Here is a 19,530-nt window from a genome sequence, read left to right as displayed (position 1 = left end):
GAGACTGGCCAGCTACTTGACCTTTACAAGCCTCTACCGGGCGACCATTTCCCTGTAGCATTAAAGCATTCTCGTGTGATTGGCTGACTTTGACCTCTGGCCCTTCTGTAGCACTACCATTGTGTGTGTGTGTGTCTGATTGGCTGTGTGTGTGTGTGTGTGTGTGTGTGTCCCCTGCAGCTGTGGACCTGGTTGGAGGAGCTGCAGAAGGAGCTGCTGGATGACGTGTATGCAGAGTCTGTGGAGGCTGTGCAGGACCTTATCAAGCGCTTCAGCCAGCAGCAGCAGACGACCCTGCAGGCCACCGTCAACGTCATCAAGGAGGGAGAGGACCTCATCCAGCAGCTCAGGTAGCGACAGTAACACTTGCTGGAGATGGCAATACCCATAGCAATTCAGCAGTGTTCACATCATAAAATGGGATTGGCTCATGTGAAGAGCACTCCCATTTCCCTTCACTCTCTCACCTATACCCCCCCCCCCCCCCCGCCCCCCATTCCTGGTGAATGCAAGATGTTCCATTTAAGAAAACTAATTGTACATACTATACCACCCTCAGTGATGGTAACAATGCAATGGTTGTTTTTGTACTTTTTTAGACCTGAGCCAACTACGTACAGCAATAACATTGTCCCCTTAGGCTACATTCACCCTACTATTAAGAGACACTGATAGCACTGTACGCTACTAACTGGCAACAGAGGTACATTTCTGGGGAGCTCGTCCAAGAACGCGTCATCGTCTAACATATAGTTAAAACAGTAACAACAATCCCACCATATTATGTCCGTGTAATTTCAACAGGTGTTTGTGATGTGTTTGTGACTCCTTTGTTCACCTCTGACCCCCTCCACACAGGGACTCGGCCATCTCCAGTAACAAGACGCCCCACAACAGCTCCATGGCCCACATCGAGAGTGTGCTGCAGCAGCTGGATGAGGCCCAGGCTCAGATGGAGGAGCTCTTCCAGGAGAGGAAGATCAAGCTGGAGCTCTTCCTGCAGCTGCGCATCTTCGAGAGGGACGCCATCGACGTGAGTGGACCACATGTCCTTTGTTGGCTCTGTTTGCCCAATTATTCAAACATGGCATGTTTTAGCTTCACACAGGCATTGGTACTTTGAACTGTAGTTGTAGGTGTATTTCGGTGCAAATGACGTTTTTTGTTGGTACTCCGGATTTTTCAGTGGCAACAAACAATTGTATCAACAGTAATTCCACTTGACAGTTTTGTGGAGTGATTCATTGCTATTTTAACTCCCTGCTCTTTTTATGTTACAATTTTGTCTGGCAAAGCCTTGAATCCCTGCTGTGAGACAAAATGGTTCCTTGCTGCTGTTGAGCTAATATCTCTCTCCTTCCTGTGTTGTGATCAAAGGAGCTGAGGCATATTTGATGAAAGATATTGATTCACATCCCAGAAAATTAAGCACAGCCTTTGAACTTATAGCCTTGAGCATAGAGGCAGAGACCGATATTCATGAAGTTATCCCAAGTTCTGGGAAGTTATTGTACTGAAGTGGTGAGTCATTGAGGGCTGTGGCTGTGTCTGTATGTGTAGGGGGAACTGAAAGTAAAGGAGACACTGTGAAACAGAAAGGAGGACAGATTAGTTATGGAAATCTACACCACATTTGGAGATTACAATAACATATGTACTGGGGGTTCTTCAATTGATATTTCCTATATATTTCCCAAGAGAAGTTAAAGAACCCTTAATTATGTGTATGAAATATTGGTCAGTACTTAGAAACACATCATTCTAGCATGTACAGTACCAGTCAAAAGTTTGGACACAAACTTGCCAGGAGTGTGCAAAGCTGTCATCAAAGCAAAAGGTGGCTACTTTGAAGAATCTAAAATTGTGGTTTGTTTAACACTTTTTTGTTCACTACATAATTCCATATGTGTTCCTTCATAGTTTTGATGTCTTCAATATTAATCTACAATGTAGAAAATAATTTAAAAAAAACATTGAATGAGAAGGTGTGTCCAAACTTTTGACTGGTACTGTATATCCATGCATCCAACCTCACATTGAGGTAAGACATTGCCATAGTGGTACACTACAGACTTCACCCCAGAGGCACAGTACAGTAAAGCCTGCACAGTAGCTCTACACGTGAGCCCTGGGAGTGGCGTGTCTGTTAGTCTGTCAGTATGACACAGCACTAGGGCATGCGGTGCAGGAGTGGAGAACTTTTTGTTTTCCCTCCACTCCTCCCCACACACACACACCTCTGCTTCCTTGCTCCCACGGGAGAGGCTTGGAGAGTGTGCAGGTTGAGGTGAGGGGGCGTGAGGCACACAGTGTCAGAGATCAGGAAGGGCAGTCCAGAGCAGAGCAGTCTCCATGTGCCAGAGAGCCAGCAGCCGGGAAAGATGGTCTGTCAGCTCAGCGAGGGGATTTTACTCTGCTTTGTGAGAGCCCGGTAAGTGCTGGCTGTGAGAGTGGCAGGTGAAGAAAAGATACTACAAGAGGCTAAAAGCTTGTGGTATTTATGCCTGGGAGGGAGCTTTACCTGTCGTAATGTGCCTATGAGTTTAATGGACATACAGTGGTTTCACTCTAAGACTTTTTCAGAAGAGATTTGCAGTTTATTGAAGATCTGAGTTATTGGATTTGTTTGTATTTCTGAGTTTTTGGTACTCTAGACTTCTAATGCTTCTAATGCTTTGTTCTAAGGGCTGACAGTTCGTAGTCTTAGAAGTGCTATGGAAATAATGGTGTCTGTCTGGTAGCAGCTCTGACTTGCTCATATTGTAAACAAAGGAAGAGCATGTCTGATATTGACAGAGGTGAATATTGAGATCTACACCTCTAATGATGATACCACTTAGAAGTTTGGATGGTGAAAGAGACTCGGTTGGTCAACAACAAATACAACTATGTATAGAGCACATGGCAATATGGGTCCAATCACCTTTGTGCTTTGTTGCAAAGTTACAATACAGAAAATTACAGAAAATACAAAAGTGGATGATGATAAGGAATGATATTGAATGACAAAATCCATCGTTGTGTTGTTGATGTGTTTTTGAGTTGGGGAATCATGTGGGCAATCACTTCCAGGCAGCTACAGTAATTCTGAGAAATTCTCATGGCTTGATTGTTAACTCTCGGTTCAGCTCCGTGAGGAAGGATATGTATCAAAGCTGAAGGAAGTGTATTCATGCTCATCGGCCACTCTGACTAGGACAGAAACAAAAAGAGAGCATTTCTGCCTCCCATTAAGCAACCATTAGCTCTGTGCGCTGACCTCCCCCCATGGGACCGTCTCCTGCTGGCCAGCACCCTCCTCACACGAGCTCTTCTGTAGTTCAGCCTCAGGAGCAACAGGAGCTGGAGGAAATGAAATGGCCCAGTGGAGAGAATCAGGAATTCATACATTCCAATAGACCTCTTACGTGAAGAATTCTTCTCGTTCTCATTCTCTCATTCCGACAGACCTCTCCTCTCCTCTCCCAATCCTGAGGTTTCACTCATTTGAGTGGATGAAGGCAGCTGTCTAAGCTTCTCATTTTCATTCTCATCTACCACTCTGATCCAGTGGCGTGTTACGTCTGCTGCAATGCTGGGTTATATTGCATGACCCCCGATCACTTTTCCATAGTTTTCCCTTGCCGATCATATGTCCTGACATTATTGAGTCTCGCATTTCTATCTGACACATTCTTTGCATTTGGCTCTTTAGCAATTTGGCGGAGGAGCAGCTGAATGCAATGGCGATACACGTTTGGAATGGAAACCAGTGCCAGCGTGTCTCTGGAACCTCACTGTATTGATTTTATAAAATAAAAAAATAAATAAAGAGTACATTTGTATGGGGAGCAATTCATATTTCATTGTGGGGATAGCTACAAAAGGAATAGGCACTCTCGTCTGCCGTCTTGGTCCTTGGTCTCTAAAATGGGTTTGGAGGGTAGAGTGAAGCACTGCAGTAGGGGGAGAGCCCAGTGCCATCACAGTGCCAGGATGGATGTGATTGGTTCATGATTCACCCTTCAACCAGCGTGTGTGGGCACTCAAACAAGTACTAACATCACAGGATCTCCATTAACAAGGCTGCTGTCATGTCAACCTCCTGTCTGAGTGTTTCCATGGCCAAAGGAGAATTGTATGATTCGAGAGAACACTCAACACTTGTCAGCTTGACTTTAGTTTTGTTAATAGGTAGACATTATGTATACAGTATGTATCCTGTTACTCTTACCCTGCTGTAGTGTGTGTGTGTGTGTGTGTGTGTGTGTGTGTGTGTGTGTGTGTGTGTGTATGTGCGCGCGATATCCTAACCTGCCTCCCCTATCAAACATACACAGATCATCTCGGACCTTGAGTCGTGGAATGAGGAGCTGTCTCAGCAGATGAGTGAATTTGACACTGAGGACCTGACACTGGCGGAACAGAGACTTCAGCACCACGCTGACAAGGCCCTCACCATGAACAACCTCACCTTCGACGTCATTCACCAGGGACAGGAGCTGCTGCAGTACGTCACAGAAGTGCAGGCTTCTGGTGAGTGTAGAGGATGATCACACACACTCTCACTTTCTCTGTCTCTCTCTGTCTCTCTCTCTCTCTCTCTCTCTCTCTCTCTCTCTCTCTCACACACACACACACACACACACAGTGCGGTAGGCCTACCGTACAACACAACACTCACTCAGGCAAATATAAACAAACTCTTTCTCACACACACCTATTGTATTTACATATACTCTTTGTGGTTACATGCTGTGTCAGGTTTCACCTGCACTCCACCATGCTTTCCTCTTCAATGTCAGTTACTGACTGAGATGCACCTGTAGTTTATCCCAGCATCATGCCCAGTTATGGTAGTTTACATCCACTTCTGGACAGACCTGTTTACTTCGACCAATCACTATCATAATTCTGTCCCCGCTGCTGTGGTTTGATCTGCAGCATTGCATTATCAGGTTAGCAGGGTCTGTATGTGTATTAGATGGCTTAAAGCTCTGCTCCTGCCAATGCTGTGGAGAGGAGCAGATGAGCTCCAGGCTAGGCCAGGTCAGCTCTGTGCTGAGAGGGAGGGAGAGAGGGAGAGAGGGAGGGGAAAGGCAGTTTAACCCAGCTACTGGAGCTGAAGAGCCAAGCACAGCAGGCCCAGCCAGACGAGCAGATTTCATCTGGTAATCCTATAGACTCATCTCGCTGGGTAAAACCACTAGGCAATGCTGCACAAGTGCAGGCTGCTGCTGTGTGTGTGTATACACACACACACACACACACACACACACACACACACACACTACACACACTACACACACACACAAACACACAGACACACAGACACTCACACTCACACTCACACACACACACACACACACACACACACACACACACACACACACACAAACACACGAACACAGAGAGTGATTTTGCATAACCAGCACGTATCTCAGAGCAAATCAAGCTTTATTTTCCTCCTGGACATCAGAGTGAAAGACACACACAGAGTGCTAGTGCAGGCTCTGTGTTCTCCAGCCCAATGCAGTTCTGGACAGCGGGAGTGAAATGTAAGTAATGTTGATGGCAGCTTCGCTATGTGTCTGCTGGGAAAATGGAGTCAATGATGGTAGTGTAATCTCTCTATACCTCTGCCAAGCTACCTCCCCTCCTCTACCTGCAGTCCAGATGGACCTATTTATTCTGGATGACGCCTGAAACCTTATTTTATGTTTTCTTTTTTATATTTAGTATGGGATATCTCTTTCATTTTCAGGGTGTATGTTTACTCTAGTATTTGATCAAGCACCTTCTTTTTTTCCTTTCTCCCTCCATCTGCTTTCCTTCTCCTTCCATCCCTCCTCCTCCTCCCCCTCTTCCTAATCTCTCCCTTCAGGTGTGGAGCTGCTGTGCGACCGTGATGTGGACATGGCCACGCGGGTGCAGGACCTGCTGGAGTTCCTGCATGAGAAGCAGCAGGAGCTGGACGTGGCTGCCGAGCAGCACCGCCGCCACCTGGAGCAGTGTGTGCAACTACGCCACCTACAGGCCGAGGTCAAACAGGTAACCACACTCTCTCTCTCTCTCTCTCTCTTTCTCTCTTTCTCTCTCTCTCTCTCTTCCTCTTTCAGTAGAGGAAGAGGATAACAATTGTAGTGTAAATGTTAGATTTGAAGCATTGCTCATTGAATTAAAGTGATTACCATGAGTTGATGGTTGATATCCCTGAGTTTGTTGATGGTTGAAATGATGGGTGAAATATAATATTGTTAAATATGTTAGTACAAGAGTATGAGCATTGATCACAGTGGTTAAGACTGGTACAGGTATAATTCTGTACACGTGTCCCTATCTTCAGGCTAATAGGATGTGTTCACTGAGTATCACTGACATAGAATCCCCCTCGGTTTAATTATGTAATGGAGTTATCATGACGCTTCAGAGCGACAGACTGAGCACTGTCTGTACATGATCCATGACTCATCGGTTTTCAGTGAGGGAAGAACGTCAGCTGGCTGAATATCAAACATGATACTCGATCATTATGGGCTTTACCACCATTTTTATGGCTGATTTATCAAGACATGTTCAGTCTTAACAATGTTGAAGCTCTCCCTTAAATTAGACTTTACAGAGATTATAATTATTTTGTTAAAGGTATGTAGCAAAGAATATCATAGCTTCTATTGTTATATTCAAATTTCTAACCCTCAAACTACCAACCATGTACACACTTGAATCGTTGATAAGATAAAAAAAACAATGTGGACAAATAGGGTCCAAGGGCCCAACATGGGGGCAAATATTTAACATGCCCCAAATCTTTAATATCACTTGAAAACAATGTTCCAACAACCTCCCATGGGCTGAATTGGGTGAAGTGTGCCTCTTTTTTGGACTAAACCCATACCATTTGTGATATTCTGAATAGCAAATAAATTCTTGAAAGCAAATAAAGTGGTTTGGAGTTGTTGGTGACTTGTTTTTTTGACTAATTCAAGAAGAATTGGAGGCTTAGAATATATATAATTGTTTTTACACCCTAAAATACCATCTGGGTTCTGGCCAAACCCCTGTTGGTAGTTTGAAGGTTTTAAAATGGTGTGATTTTACATGTTTTTGGCATAGTGTTGACAGCCATGTCCTCATTCCTTCAAGGTTCAGTAAGGATATAGTGTTTTGTTTTCTCAAAGGCCAATAAATAAGTCAGTTAGCAACCATTTTCCACCATTCCCCCATGTGACTGGAAGGCTGTAACAGTGTATGCTGGGAAAGTAGAGCAATCCTTTAGAGATGTCCTGCCCTAAAATTGGGAAGAAAACTAGGCCAGGAGCATCATCTGTTAATCTTATTCTGTGTATTTATTCCTTAATTTATTAATATATTTCCTGAGCCGTTGTAGGGCCAGAGATTACGTGTGTCCTGGATGGGAGGAGGCCTGTGTGTTGTGCCATTAATCTGAGAGAGCACGTAGAAATAGTTGAGCTTTCCGTCAGTGTGTGTCAGATTCACACCAGGTGTTTCTGCTGACTCAGAGAGTGGGGGAGACGGTATGGAATTCTCCTTCAGGCTAACCCTGTGTGTACATAGGGGGAGTGGAGAGGTGGGGGTATCAGCATGCCTCAACTGACCTGATCCTCCCCTGACCCATGGTATTAATGTCAGTAGTCTTGTTTCTGTATGTGTGTTTGAGTGATGGGGGGGGGGGGGGGGGGGGGGGGGTTAGGGCTACATGTACATGTATGTTGTGTACTGTGCTCTCGTACAAGTCTTGATGAGATGAGTGTGTGTGTGTGTGTGTTTCAGGTGCTGGGTTGGATCCGTAATGGAGAGTCCATGCTGAATGCAGGACTGATCACTGCCAGCTCTTTACAGGAGGCAGAGCAGCTTCAGAAGGAGCATGAGCAATTCCAGCATGCCATAGAGGTACATCTCCTCCTTCACCTTGCCTCACTCCCCCTTCTTCACCTCCTTTTTACTATCTTCCTCCAGCTCCCTGCTCCCCTTCTCATCCAAAACCCTGTCTTATATCTACATCCTCTCTTCATCAGAAACCACCCCTCTCTCCCTCAATTCACCACAGACTGTGCAGGCTATGTTTCCTTTGAACTCCTTTGAGCAGGGCTCATTTGAATGCAGGCCTATACATGACCTACTTATAGACTGCTGAAATGTGTAGACGGGAGGTTCCGGAACATTTGTGCAGAAGAAGAGAAAAATCGGTTATTATCAGAGATTAATTTGATTGTGGGACTTTAATGATATGTCTAATGAAGAAGTTGTTTTTCAAAGAGGTGAGCTAGCAATCATGAGAGCAACAGGGAAATAGAAATATGGAGAGAGTTAGATGTCCTGTTGCTGCTGCAGCCTCGTACAGTTTCATACTCCTCACCTGAGCTCAGCACATCCTGTGTAGGATTCTCAGTAACTGTACTCTCTGTTCTCTCTGTAGGAGAGAAGGCCTCCAAACGCTCAGTAACACTGTCACGAACCAAATAACAGCCTTTATTTAGTGTATTTGAAAATCCTTTTTTTCCCACCCATTGATGGCGTCAGGATAGACATCACAATACTCTATTATCTCTGGAGTTGAAAAAAAGGTTCAGGGACGGCAACTTGATTCCCTTTAATGATATTTAACGCTGCCGCATTTCAGAGCCAGCTCCTTCGTCAGGGAGCACTATAGCAACAGCCAGTATCATCTCTCTTGGGTATGGATTATTTAATTAAATAAAGTACTTAATTATTAAGTGCTGTAACTGTGATACGTCATGTCACGTCTCTGGGAACAATGCAGACTAGTTTATGTGGAGTGGACACACATATATACTGAACATCTGACTCTCCTCCCCCCTGTCAGAAAACCCACCAGAGTGCCCTGCAGGTGCAGCAGAAGGCAGAAGCCTTGCTGCAGGCCAACCACTACGACATGGACATGATCAGGGACTGCGCTGAGAAGGTGGCCGACCACTGGCAGCAGCTCATGCTCAAGATGGAGGACCGGCTCAAACTGGTCAACGCCTCCGTGGCCTTCTACAAGACCTCCGAGCAGGTGGGACCTCAACGTCACCGTTGCCACGGCAACCGCTACAGGCTGCCCCCAGCGACATGGCCCAGATAGGGGCCATGTAATCGCTCCAGATAGGATGGCAGTAGATCGTATTACATTGCATTTAAGCCTCGATCACTGTTGTTCTTGTGCGTAGGGGTTGTGCATTATGGGTAGTGCAGTTTTGACCAGTGTTTGTGCTCTGGTAGGTGTGCAGCGTGCTGGAGAGCCTGGAGCAGGAGTATAAGCGTGAGGAGGACTGGTGTGGAGGGGCTGATAAACTGGGTCCCAACAGTGAGTCTGACCACGTCACACCCATGATCAGCAAACATCTGGAGCAGAAGGAGGCCTTCCTCAAGGTAACGCAAATTACTTGTGTCAGGGCTCATATCAGCATTTGTGTTTGATAGATTGATGTGATACAGTATTCATGAGCTTAGTGATTTTATTGCACAACACAATGGTTTGACTTGTGTGCTGTGCCATTGTTCATTGACCACCCCTCGGGATTTGTGTGTAACATTGGTTCTGTATTTGATACTGACTCTCTGAACTCCCCTCACCAGGCTTGTACATTGGCAAGGCGAAATGCTGATGTCTTCCTGAAATACCTGCACAGAAACAGTGTCAACATGCCTGGGATGCTGTCTCACGTGAAGGCTCCTGAAACACAGGTCAAGAGTAAGTATGACCTCTTCCCTATTCAACATACTTGTTGTGTTCTTTTCAGCTGTTCTTTTAGCCACATGGTCTTGATTTAAATGTGTTAAATGTGTTCTATTTTGCTAGACATATTGAATGAGCTTCTCCAGAGGGAGAACCGGGTCCTCCACTTCTGGACAATGAGGAAGAGGAGACTGGACCAGTGTCAGCAGTATGTGGTTTTTGAACGCAGCGCTAAGCAGGTCAGTGCCAACCTACCGTGTTACCATTTGAACCTTGTGCAAACTGCCCAGCTCTATACTCTGGTTAGACTCCTGCTTTGGCCAGAGTCAAACCTAACTTGTCTTCCAGATCTGGATTTATTTCCCTTTCCATTCGTAATAAGCAGTGATGTGGTGCAGACGCGTAAGAAATTGGGTGGACCGAGAAGTTCAACACAATCATAGTCTCACCACAGCTGTAATTATGTGCCCTACATTTCAGCACTGGGTTATTATAGTGCCGTGTCTTTCTCCTGTCTTTGCAAACCTTCTCCTCTCATTCACTCCGTGTTGAGTGACGGTATGTGTGTCGAGTAAATGCAAGAATGTTTCAAGTATGTTGAAATGTTTGCTCCCCCATGTGGGCTGGTGTATGTACTACACCTCTCTGGAGAAGCAGCGGTTTGAGCAGACAGGCTCAGTCGGTGTGTGAGAGGAGAGTATGTGACCTCTCTCTCTCTCTCTCTCTCTCTCTCTCTCTCTCTCTCTCTCTCTCTCTCTCTCTCTCTCTCGTTGTGACTGCCCTCAGGCCCTGGAGTGGATCCATGACACAGGCGAGTTCTACCTGTCCACACACACCTCCACAGGCTCCAGTATCCACCACACACAGGAGCTGCTCAAAGAGCATGAGGACTTCCAGATCACAGCCAAGGTGAATTTACACTCTATGTGATCTCTGTAGTCTAGTTCAGAATGTACTGTATGGACTGCCAAGTGCCTGATGTCAATCAGCCTTAGCCAGTATATTTAGCTATAGAGATACCAGTAGTAGATGCCACTAAACCTGCTCCATACACTGTGTTGGAGCAGTAGAGGTACTGCAGAGTGCTGTCCACTGCAGTGCTGTTAGACAGCTAGGTGTCTGTTTGGCTGCCCTACCGCACTCTGTCCTGCCCTGTGCTGGGCTGAGCCAGTGTGCTGCTGCATGAGGCCCTGTCACAGGATGGCCTATTGTGCTGGGTGCACTGGGCTCCAGGGTTATTGTGTGGCAGAACACTCTATTGTACCCATGAAGCCTGGCACAGTAGGGTTTGGCTCCCATGGATGGAACCTCTGGCCCCTCCCCTCCCTAACCCCCCCCCCACACACACACACACACACACACACTCTCTCCCTTTCATTGTATTAACAGCAAACCAAAGAGAGGGTGAAACTGTTGATCCAGCTCGCGGATGGCTTTTGTGACAAAGGGCACGCCCATGCATTGGAGATAAAGAAATGGGTCACCTCTGTGGACAAACGCTACAGAGACTTCTCCCTCCGTATGGACAAGTACCGCTCCTGTCTGGAGAAAGCACTGGGCATATCCTCTGACTCCAACAAGGCGGTGAGTTGTCATAGAAGGGGGGGTGGGGGGGGGGGCTGCCTTTAAGTGTTAGCATGAGAAGGAAGATGGTATGTGTGTCCATGTCGTGCCCCACAGTGCACCATAATGGCCGCCCTGTTTCCCTCTGTAACAGAGTAAAGGGCTGCAGCTGGACATCATCCCTGCCAGCGCCCCGGGATCAGAGGTTAAACTGAGGGATGCTGCTCATGAACTCAATGAAGAGAAGAGGAAGTCTGCTCGCAGGAAAGAGTATGTATCCACATACATCACACAGTACAGCATCACTTCTATCGAGTCATAAAAATAAATGTGGCAGTTTCGGGTTAAAAAGGGAAGTTGTGCATGTTGACAGGATGACGGATACAGTATTGTGCCTTGGTGAACCTTATCATTTATAGCAAGTGTTTCGTCTCTCAATATCTGCCCTATGATGGGGAAAAAGATCAATCAGGACTGTTCTCATCAGATAAACAAAGAATCTGGTAGTGTGTGTACCACAACTTACCATTATTTCATAATAAGCCATGAATATTCAAATACTTTATAATGTGCTTGCATGACATATTTAACTTCAAAGTCATTGTTTATGAGCCTCTGGAGGCTTGAAATAATGAGACAATGTCTGCACAGCTTTTCCATGCCTTTTGTTTGGGATTTGTGTTTGATGTTGCTCCATGTGATAGTTTTACATTTGGGCCATGCAATAACATAATCAAAGCCTTTTCCAATCACAAATATATAGCAAACATTGTTGTATATGCTGATCCCCTGATGTCCATGATCAAGGGCTTACATATGTATGATGCTATGTGTCTGTATACCTCTACAAACAGACCCAAACAAAAGCAGTCAGTGTTGTGCTGTGCAGTAACAGTTACCACACCTTGAATGTCTTTTCAGGTTCATAATGGCCGAGCTCATTCAGACAGAGAAGACCTACGTCAGAGACCTGCGGGAGTGTATGGATGTAAGTACTATAACGCTCTTCCACAAGGGCTCCTTACACTAGCTCCCAAGGGGATCCGTTTCTCAATGAGTAAAAAGCAGTGACAAATGACAAAACAAAAAATGTATAGCCAAGGGCAATGAACATTGCCTACCTCATTGTGAGGTTGTTAAACTTGTCCAACCTCTGCTGCCTGATTGTAAAGTGACGCACCAATAAAGGTGCATTTCACTGAACATTTTTGTCTATTGCTTGTTACAGTAAATAGGGTATGCTCAATAATGTAATTTTGTCTCTGTGCCATTTACAGACATACCTGTGGGAGATGACCAGTGGTGTAGAGGAGATACCCCCTGGCATCGTCAACAAAGAGCACATAATTTTTGGCAACATGCAGGACCTTTACGAGTTCCACCACAAGTGAGTGTTTAGTTGCAGCCTTTGACCATGTGGTAAGGTGACCTGTCCGACAGAGACTGTATCACTTACTCTGTCTCTCTCTTTAACTCTCTCTCCACAGCATTTTCCTGAAGGAGTTGGATAAATACGAGCAACTGCCTGAGGATGTGGGCCATTGCTTTGTTACCTGGGTGAGTGCCTCCCTTACTGAGAGAGGACCAATAATGACTATGGCTTTATGTCGGTCTTATGTTTGCAATGTCTCATAAATTATTTCACTAATTGAATACTGTTAGTATGTTGAATTGCTGCAATAAAGTGATAAATGTTAATGTAAATGTAAATGTTAATTAATAGTCACTAAAACATATTGTCTCCTTTTGTAGGCGGATAAGTTCCAGATGTATGTGAACTACTGCAAGAACAAGCCAGACTCTAACCAGCTTTTACTGGAGCATGCTGGGCCCTACTTTGATGTAAGTGACTATCATCATTACTTGCCTTCGCTATGCTATAAATACCTTAAAAGGAAAACAAAGACAAATGAATGGATCAAGTCCAGACAGATCCCTTGTGGTACTATATCTGATAGGTTTGAATTCATGCAAAGGCGAAAAGGTACTTTTCTTCTACTTTTTTTGCATGTTTTGTTCTGAAGTAAAATTAGAGTTAGATTTAGCTATTCCTGACTTGACTGTGGCCTCCAGGTGTGGCTTGTATTGGAGTGATTGACAGTTGGTTGGTTAAGCAGAAAGTATAGTGATGATACAGTTGGGGGCGGGGGGGGGAGCCTGCTGGAAGTTTTCACAGAAGACTAGCATTGCCACCGTAGTGTGTGGGAGATGTCAACTGTGTTTTTCGGTTTCCAGGAAATTCAACAGAGGCACCGGTTGGCCAATTCCATCTCCTCATACCTCATCAAGCCAGTGCAGAGAATAACTAAGTATCAGCTTCTTCTCAAGGTGCGCTGGCCAAATGCAAACACTAACCAGACTACTCTCTGTCATACAGTATGTGCCCACATCATATCACATCACATAGAGGTTCAAGAGGTCATTGTGCTTCTCTAGCTCATCATTTACTTAAAAATTAAAAATAGTTACATACTGAAGTTATTAAAATAATAGGGTACATGTAGTAATAGGGTACATGCAGTAATAGCAAACAAATAGCAAACAACTAGCAAACAACAATGTTTCATTAGGGCCACTGTTTCTTGTCTGAGTGGGGCTTTGTGAAAGGTAACTAAAGTTTCTGTGTGTGTTCCACTCCAGGAGCTGCTGACATGCTGTGAGGAGGGTAAAGGAGAGATCAAGGATGGGCTGGAGGTCATGCTCAGTGTGCCCAAGAGAGCCAACGATGCCATGCACCTTAGCATGATGGATGGTGGGCACTTAACACACCATCAACCATTTAATGGAAACCTTAAATATGTGTTTAATCTTTTGTCAAGATATAGTCTGGTATAGTTTTTTATGGATAGAGTGTCACACCGTTGACGATGTTTAGAAATGTAGTCCCTTTTGAAATACTCATTAGCAGTCACTGTAGAAATAGAAACCTTTGTTTGGCTCCATAAAGTAGACCTATATAAATTGACTATCCTCCTGCTCCTCCACCAGGGTTCGATGGGAACATTGACTCTCAAGGTGAGCTGATCCTTCAGGAGTCCTTCCAGGTGTGGGATCCTAAGACTCTGATCCGTAAGGGCCGCGAGCGCCACCTCTTCCTCTTTGAGATGTCCCTCGTCTTCAGCAAGGAGGTCAAAGACTCCAACGGACGGAGCAAATACCTCTACAAGAGCAAACTTTTTGTAAGCTTAAACTATGGACACCTCATCATGGGCTGAATACTAACTTAAGACTCAGACTTTTGCTTAAATCATCAACACCTGGTGTCAGCATCGGATTTTTGCATCAACTGGAGTTTTGAGTGATGATCTTAAGTTAGGATTTACCCTAACACATCTACCAGTCTATATTTCCTAAATTCTTCTCTCTGTAACCATGTTGTTGTTTTTTTCTCCCAAGACATCTGAGCTGGGAGTCACAGAGCACGTGGAGGGGGATCCATGCAAATTTGCACTCTGGGTTGGCAGGACCCCTACTTCTGATAACAAGATCGTCCTGAAGGTATCCCAAAACATAATTTACGTCACAGTAACCCAACAAACACATCGACTATTAGTCATTGTTCCCCTTTGTTTAGCCAAAACTTCAGTGGGTGTAACTTTATGTGTTCTAAGAATTATCCCACTGAGATTTGCATAACAGTTGGTATTCTGTAACTTCAAGTTCATGCACTTGTGGACAGTTCTTCTTGTTAATGCGTTGTGAGTCATGGCACATACAGTATGCATGCTGTGTATATATGAGTCATTACATAACAGTGATGACGATCTTAATCTGGCCCTTATGTAACTGCACACCCTTGATTATTGTTGCTCAGCCTTGTGAAGACAGGCCGAATGAGTCATATGTTAATCCAAGTGTCCACGCATTCACAGAGTCCTAGAAAATGGCTCCTGGGAAATGACTTGAGATGCTAGAGAAAAAAACATCAATTGCAATATAGAATGGAATGCTGGTAGTGAATGGCATAAACATTCATTGATGTCCTTCATGCCTCTGTCGAGGCTTTCAAGAGTGATGATTGCCATGGCACAGTAGAAAGCGTCTATGAAGGCATCAGTAATGGCTGAATGCAAGCTTATAGTGTCTTGTGTTTAAGCAATAATGCCTGAGAGGCTGTGATTTATCGTCAATATTGTCACGCAAAGGGGGAGTTGTTAAGCATGACACACAGCGAAGTGCTGGCAAACCCTTACAATGTTGATGTTAAATCACAGCCTCGAGGGCATTATTGCTTTTATACAACTGTTACACAACAAATCTGAAAATTGTGACATGAAAACAATGCTTTAAGTGTTTATTGTGTGATTGATTGTGGTTTCTGCCCTGGGCTGAGAAATATAGTTCCCCAAACTACAAACGTTGTCAAGGGAATGTGATACACAACTCTGCTGTGGTGTAGGAATGTCATAATTGGTGATTTAACCGTGACATTATCGTTATGAAATCACGGCTTTGAACGCCTCTCAGCCAATCACAATGCTTGTTTTCATCAACCCGTTGTATAATGGACATTTGAGTCTATTGAAGGGCTTGATCACAATGACCGTTGGAATATATGGAGCAGAAGTTAGATCTGTATCCCAGGCATAGTCACATCCCATCACAGTAGTGCTGTCAGAGATAAAGGGTATGAATAGTATCATTGATGTGTGGACTGATATCTCCATCTGTGTCTCCCCTCAGGCGTCCAGCATTGAAAACAAGCAGGACTGGATCAAACACATCAGGGAGGTGATCCAGGAGCGTACCATCCACCTGAGGGGGGCGCTGAAGGAGCCCATCCACATCCCTAAAGCCACCACAGCCAAACACAAGGGCAGAAGGTGCTGTACTCAATCTCACCTCAACCTCAACATATTGTATTTACAGTTTATTCTGACCATCAGGGGCTGATCTACCACCTTTTTGTTTACTATATTATAATGTACATTGTGAAAGAAACCCAGTACTTTATGTAACAGCTACAGTACTAACAGTACAATGTTAACTAAAGCCCCATCTTGATTGAGTTGTGTTTGTGTGCCCCTGAAGGGATGGAGAGGACCTGGACAGCCAGGGTGATGCCAGCAGTCAGCCAGACACCATCTCCATCGCCTCCCGCACCTCTCAGAACACACTAGACAGTGACAAGGTGAGTCATCAGATCTGCTCCTAAAGTGACCCAGAGCTAGTGGCTGTACCAACCTGGGGTATACAGTAAGCCTATACTTCTGTTGTGGAACATTGGCTATCTCCTTGGCTATCTCTGCCGTGGAGCAGACTAGAGGTCTTGACACTGTGACTGTTGAAGTACCCATGGCTTCGCTATCAGGTGACATGGTAGAAGAGGCAAAACATGTCTTGTCAGCTTGTGTCACCGTACTGGCTAACTGCAGTTCACAGTGTTGTTCTTTTTTTTTTTTAAGGAGCAGCAATTAGACCACTGATGAGAAATGGGTATTTCAAGACCTCATTTCAATTTGATTGGTTTCCTGTGAACCTATAAACTATTTTGTAAGCCTTTTTCTCCATCTCAGAGATGAATTTGAGAAACATGGCTTTATGTTTTAACAGACAGTATGGGTTTTTATCGGGTACTAGCAGCACATAAGGGTTTCATTCTTTCATTCTACTCACAGTTGGAGCTATTATCTCACACGAACAGTCCGCCCTGGAGCATGCTTTTGAACTAGTCTTTGCAGTTCTTCTGCTGTACTGTGCACAGTACTCCTAATTTGAAACATTGGGTTGAAATTGACTTACTGTATGTACCCCCTCTCTAAGTATCCTTAGACAGTACATCTCTGTTTTGCCAGAATAAACAACATGGAACATGTGAGGTTCACAGAGAGGTGAAGAGGTGAGGAGTGGAGAGTCTCACGTCAATCTCCCACCGACTAATTGGCTGTGGTTCCTTTAATTCAGGCAGCCACAGTCTCTCTCTCTCCCTCTCTCTCTCTCTCTCTCTCTCTCCCTCTCTCTCTGGCTGCATGACGCCTCTCCTTGTGTGAAATGTGTCCTTAGAGACAGTGACAGCGGAGCAGTGTCGATGCATGAATGAGTGTGTCAGGAGCCTCAGCCTCCCACTGTACCACTCCTGTCAGCCAGGTCTCTTTCTAGCCTCTTCACAGAAGATGCACGGCTGGTCAACAAGAGAGCAGTGCTTTATCTCTGTATAGAGTACCAGTTACCATCACAGAGACTGACGTCACAGAGACTGAATAGGTGGACGTTTGGTGAAGGTTTATCTCTGGTTAACCTGGTTCAGGGTGTTATCTAAGGGGGAAGGACTCGTTTGGGCTGCAGCTGGAGCCTAAGGTATGAAGGAGGGAAGGACAGAGGACAGAATGGAGAATAAATGCACAGGTCCTGTGACTCAGCTCTTGAGCTCGCTGGCTTTGCCACACTACCAATGGGTATGTATTGTTAGCATTTAATAACCTTTGATAGTGGTGTTTTGAATGCTGTTTGGTAGTCGTCATAATGTTAGGGGTCTGTTAGAACTGGGGTAGCAAACCAGTCATCATGACTGTCTGACTGACCCTGACTGATTTCTTGTTGAAAGCGTGTGATATTCTTCGGTAGAAACTGTTTCTTCCTCCATCTCCTCCTTCAGACTCTCAGACCTTTTCTAGTGTCATGTCTGTTGCGATGTCTGAATGTCAGTGACTCACCAGTTTGACATGTTTACTGGAGTTGTTGAACAGTACAGTAGAGGATACAGTGTGTGGTTTGAGGCATACACTGTACTGTGCATTAGAATGGTCTCTTTCTCTGGCCTTGTGACTGAGACCTTCTCTCGGAAACCCTAATGACTGACAAGTGGTAGATCAGCAGTTCTCCTTCTAAGAACCTAACTTACTAACCTGTACTGAAACGTGTCGTTTGTGCTCCGGAAGACCATTATAAGTCACTGAGAACATTATTGATCAGGCTTGAACTTTCAAAATGATTTGCCTGATTTGATTATCTATTTAAATGTTACAGTATGTTCAGAGTATACTGTACACCCTAATGAGGAGCTCTGTTGATCCGTTGTGTGTTTATGTAAAGTGGTGTTATTCTTGACTGTGATTCTCCCTCCCTCGCCCCCTCTCTCACGCTCCCAAGCTGTCCGGTGGCTGTGAGCTGACCGTGGTCATCCATGACTTTGTGGCCAGTAACGGCAGCAGTGCTGAACTGACCGTACGCCGCGGACAGACAGTGGAGGTCCTGGAGAGGCTCCATGACAAGCCTGACTGGTGCCTGGTGAGAACCACCGACCGCTCGCCTGCCCAGGAGGGCCTGGTGCCCTGTGCCATGCTCTGCATCGCCCACTCTCGCTCTAGTATGGAGATGGAAGGCCTCTTCAACCACAAAGGTAAGACTTGTGATATACCTGGAACACACAAACACACACACACACACACACACACACACATAACAGGGACAAGCGTGTGTGTGTGTGTCTGTGGTTGATCCTCGGTGGGGGAGGGTCTGGATAAGAGGCACTGTCTGCACCGATGGCCCCGGGGGGCTTTCCAATGTGCACTTGCAGTGTGGAATTCCAGATGCTCCTTGGTCTACAGTCAGTGGAGAAGTGTTGATGAGTCACATGTTGTAGAACATATGTTTATTACCACCTACATTCACAAAGACATGGGCTGTCTCTCCCCTGTCCTTTGGACTGTACAGCAGCACTACGTCCTTCTTCAAAAGGAAATGAATGCTCTGCTCCTATGACCTGGCCCTTGTTTCAGACCCCAGGGGATCAGATCAGAGGAAACTGGGTGGTATGAGGTCCGCTTCAGCTTCTGTTCTTCTGTATGTTGACTGAGAGCCAATAAAGTTTTGTTGTCGCAAAACCCTCCTCTCTGTAATTAGATAAGAGGTGATGTGTGTGCTGTACCGGCTGTTTCCATAGCGATAGTCTCCAAACATTAGGCTCTCCATTTTCGCAGTCGCAGAGTGAGAGGGAAGAATTCTGTGTTTTTTTAGGCTTTATTATAGGCTACACATCACAAAGCACAACCGTGTTTCATACACCTTGGAAGGTTTTCTCTAATTCAAAGCAATCCGTGATTTCCTATCTACTGTAGTTCCTTCTTATCTTCTTGTCTTATACTGTAGTTTAAGGTTTGCCTATTATCTGTGTTTTCTCGTAATTCCTAATTCTTATCATTGTAACAGCACTTCTTGGACAGTCTTCATTCTGAGTCATAGTTTTCTCATGCCCTTTGTGGTCAGTGAATTGAAAACTGGGACTAAATCAGGTTCATCTAAAAGGCTTCGCTCAGCAGGGGTGCTGTAGAGCTGCTCATATGAGG

At 45.1% G+C, this 19,530-nt stretch overlaps 1 protein-coding gene across 1 annotated transcript in view; it reads left to right on the top strand.

The window, feature by feature from the left end:
- triob (trio Rho guanine nucleotide exchange factor b) overlaps positions 1–19,530 on the top strand; it is a gene marked incomplete at both ends in the record, with an annotated part of 78,456 nt that overhangs the window by 43,249 nt on the left and 15,677 nt on the right. Inside the window, 23 exons of the mRNA XM_083678417.1 lie at positions 181–350; positions 859–1,033; positions 4,320–4,515; positions 5,864–6,030; positions 7,774–7,893; positions 8,828–9,019; positions 9,226–9,375; positions 9,583–9,697; positions 9,806–9,921; positions 10,469–10,591; positions 11,072–11,266; positions 11,400–11,515; positions 12,167–12,233; positions 12,523–12,632; positions 12,733–12,802; positions 12,998–13,087; positions 13,481–13,573; positions 13,886–13,997; positions 14,234–14,424; positions 14,642–14,743; positions 15,929–16,068; positions 16,277–16,376; positions 18,335–18,584. Of these exons, the coding sequence (XP_083534543.1) occupies positions 181–350; positions 859–1,033; positions 4,320–4,515; positions 5,864–6,030; positions 7,774–7,893; positions 8,828–9,019; positions 9,226–9,375; positions 9,583–9,697; positions 9,806–9,921; positions 10,469–10,591; positions 11,072–11,266; positions 11,400–11,515; positions 12,167–12,233; positions 12,523–12,632; positions 12,733–12,802; positions 12,998–13,087; positions 13,481–13,573; positions 13,886–13,997; positions 14,234–14,424; positions 14,642–14,743; positions 15,929–16,068; positions 16,277–16,376; positions 18,335–18,584 (3,160 nt within the window). The remainder of the gene's footprint in view (positions 1–180; positions 351–858; positions 1,034–4,319; positions 4,516–5,863; positions 6,031–7,773; positions 7,894–8,827; positions 9,020–9,225; positions 9,376–9,582; positions 9,698–9,805; positions 9,922–10,468; positions 10,592–11,071; positions 11,267–11,399; positions 11,516–12,166; positions 12,234–12,522; positions 12,633–12,732; positions 12,803–12,997; positions 13,088–13,480; positions 13,574–13,885; positions 13,998–14,233; positions 14,425–14,641; positions 14,744–15,928; positions 16,069–16,276; positions 16,377–18,334; positions 18,585–19,530) is intronic.

The sequence above is a fragment of the Argentina silus genome (genome assembly GCF_951799395.1).
Source record: "Argentina silus genome assembly, chromosome: 10".
NCBI classification, from domain to species: Eukaryota; Metazoa; Chordata; class Actinopteri; order Argentiniformes; family Argentinidae; genus Argentina; species Argentina silus.
The sequence above is the reverse complement of the archived record's forward strand: the minus strand, read 5'-3'. Positions and strand labels throughout refer to the sequence as shown.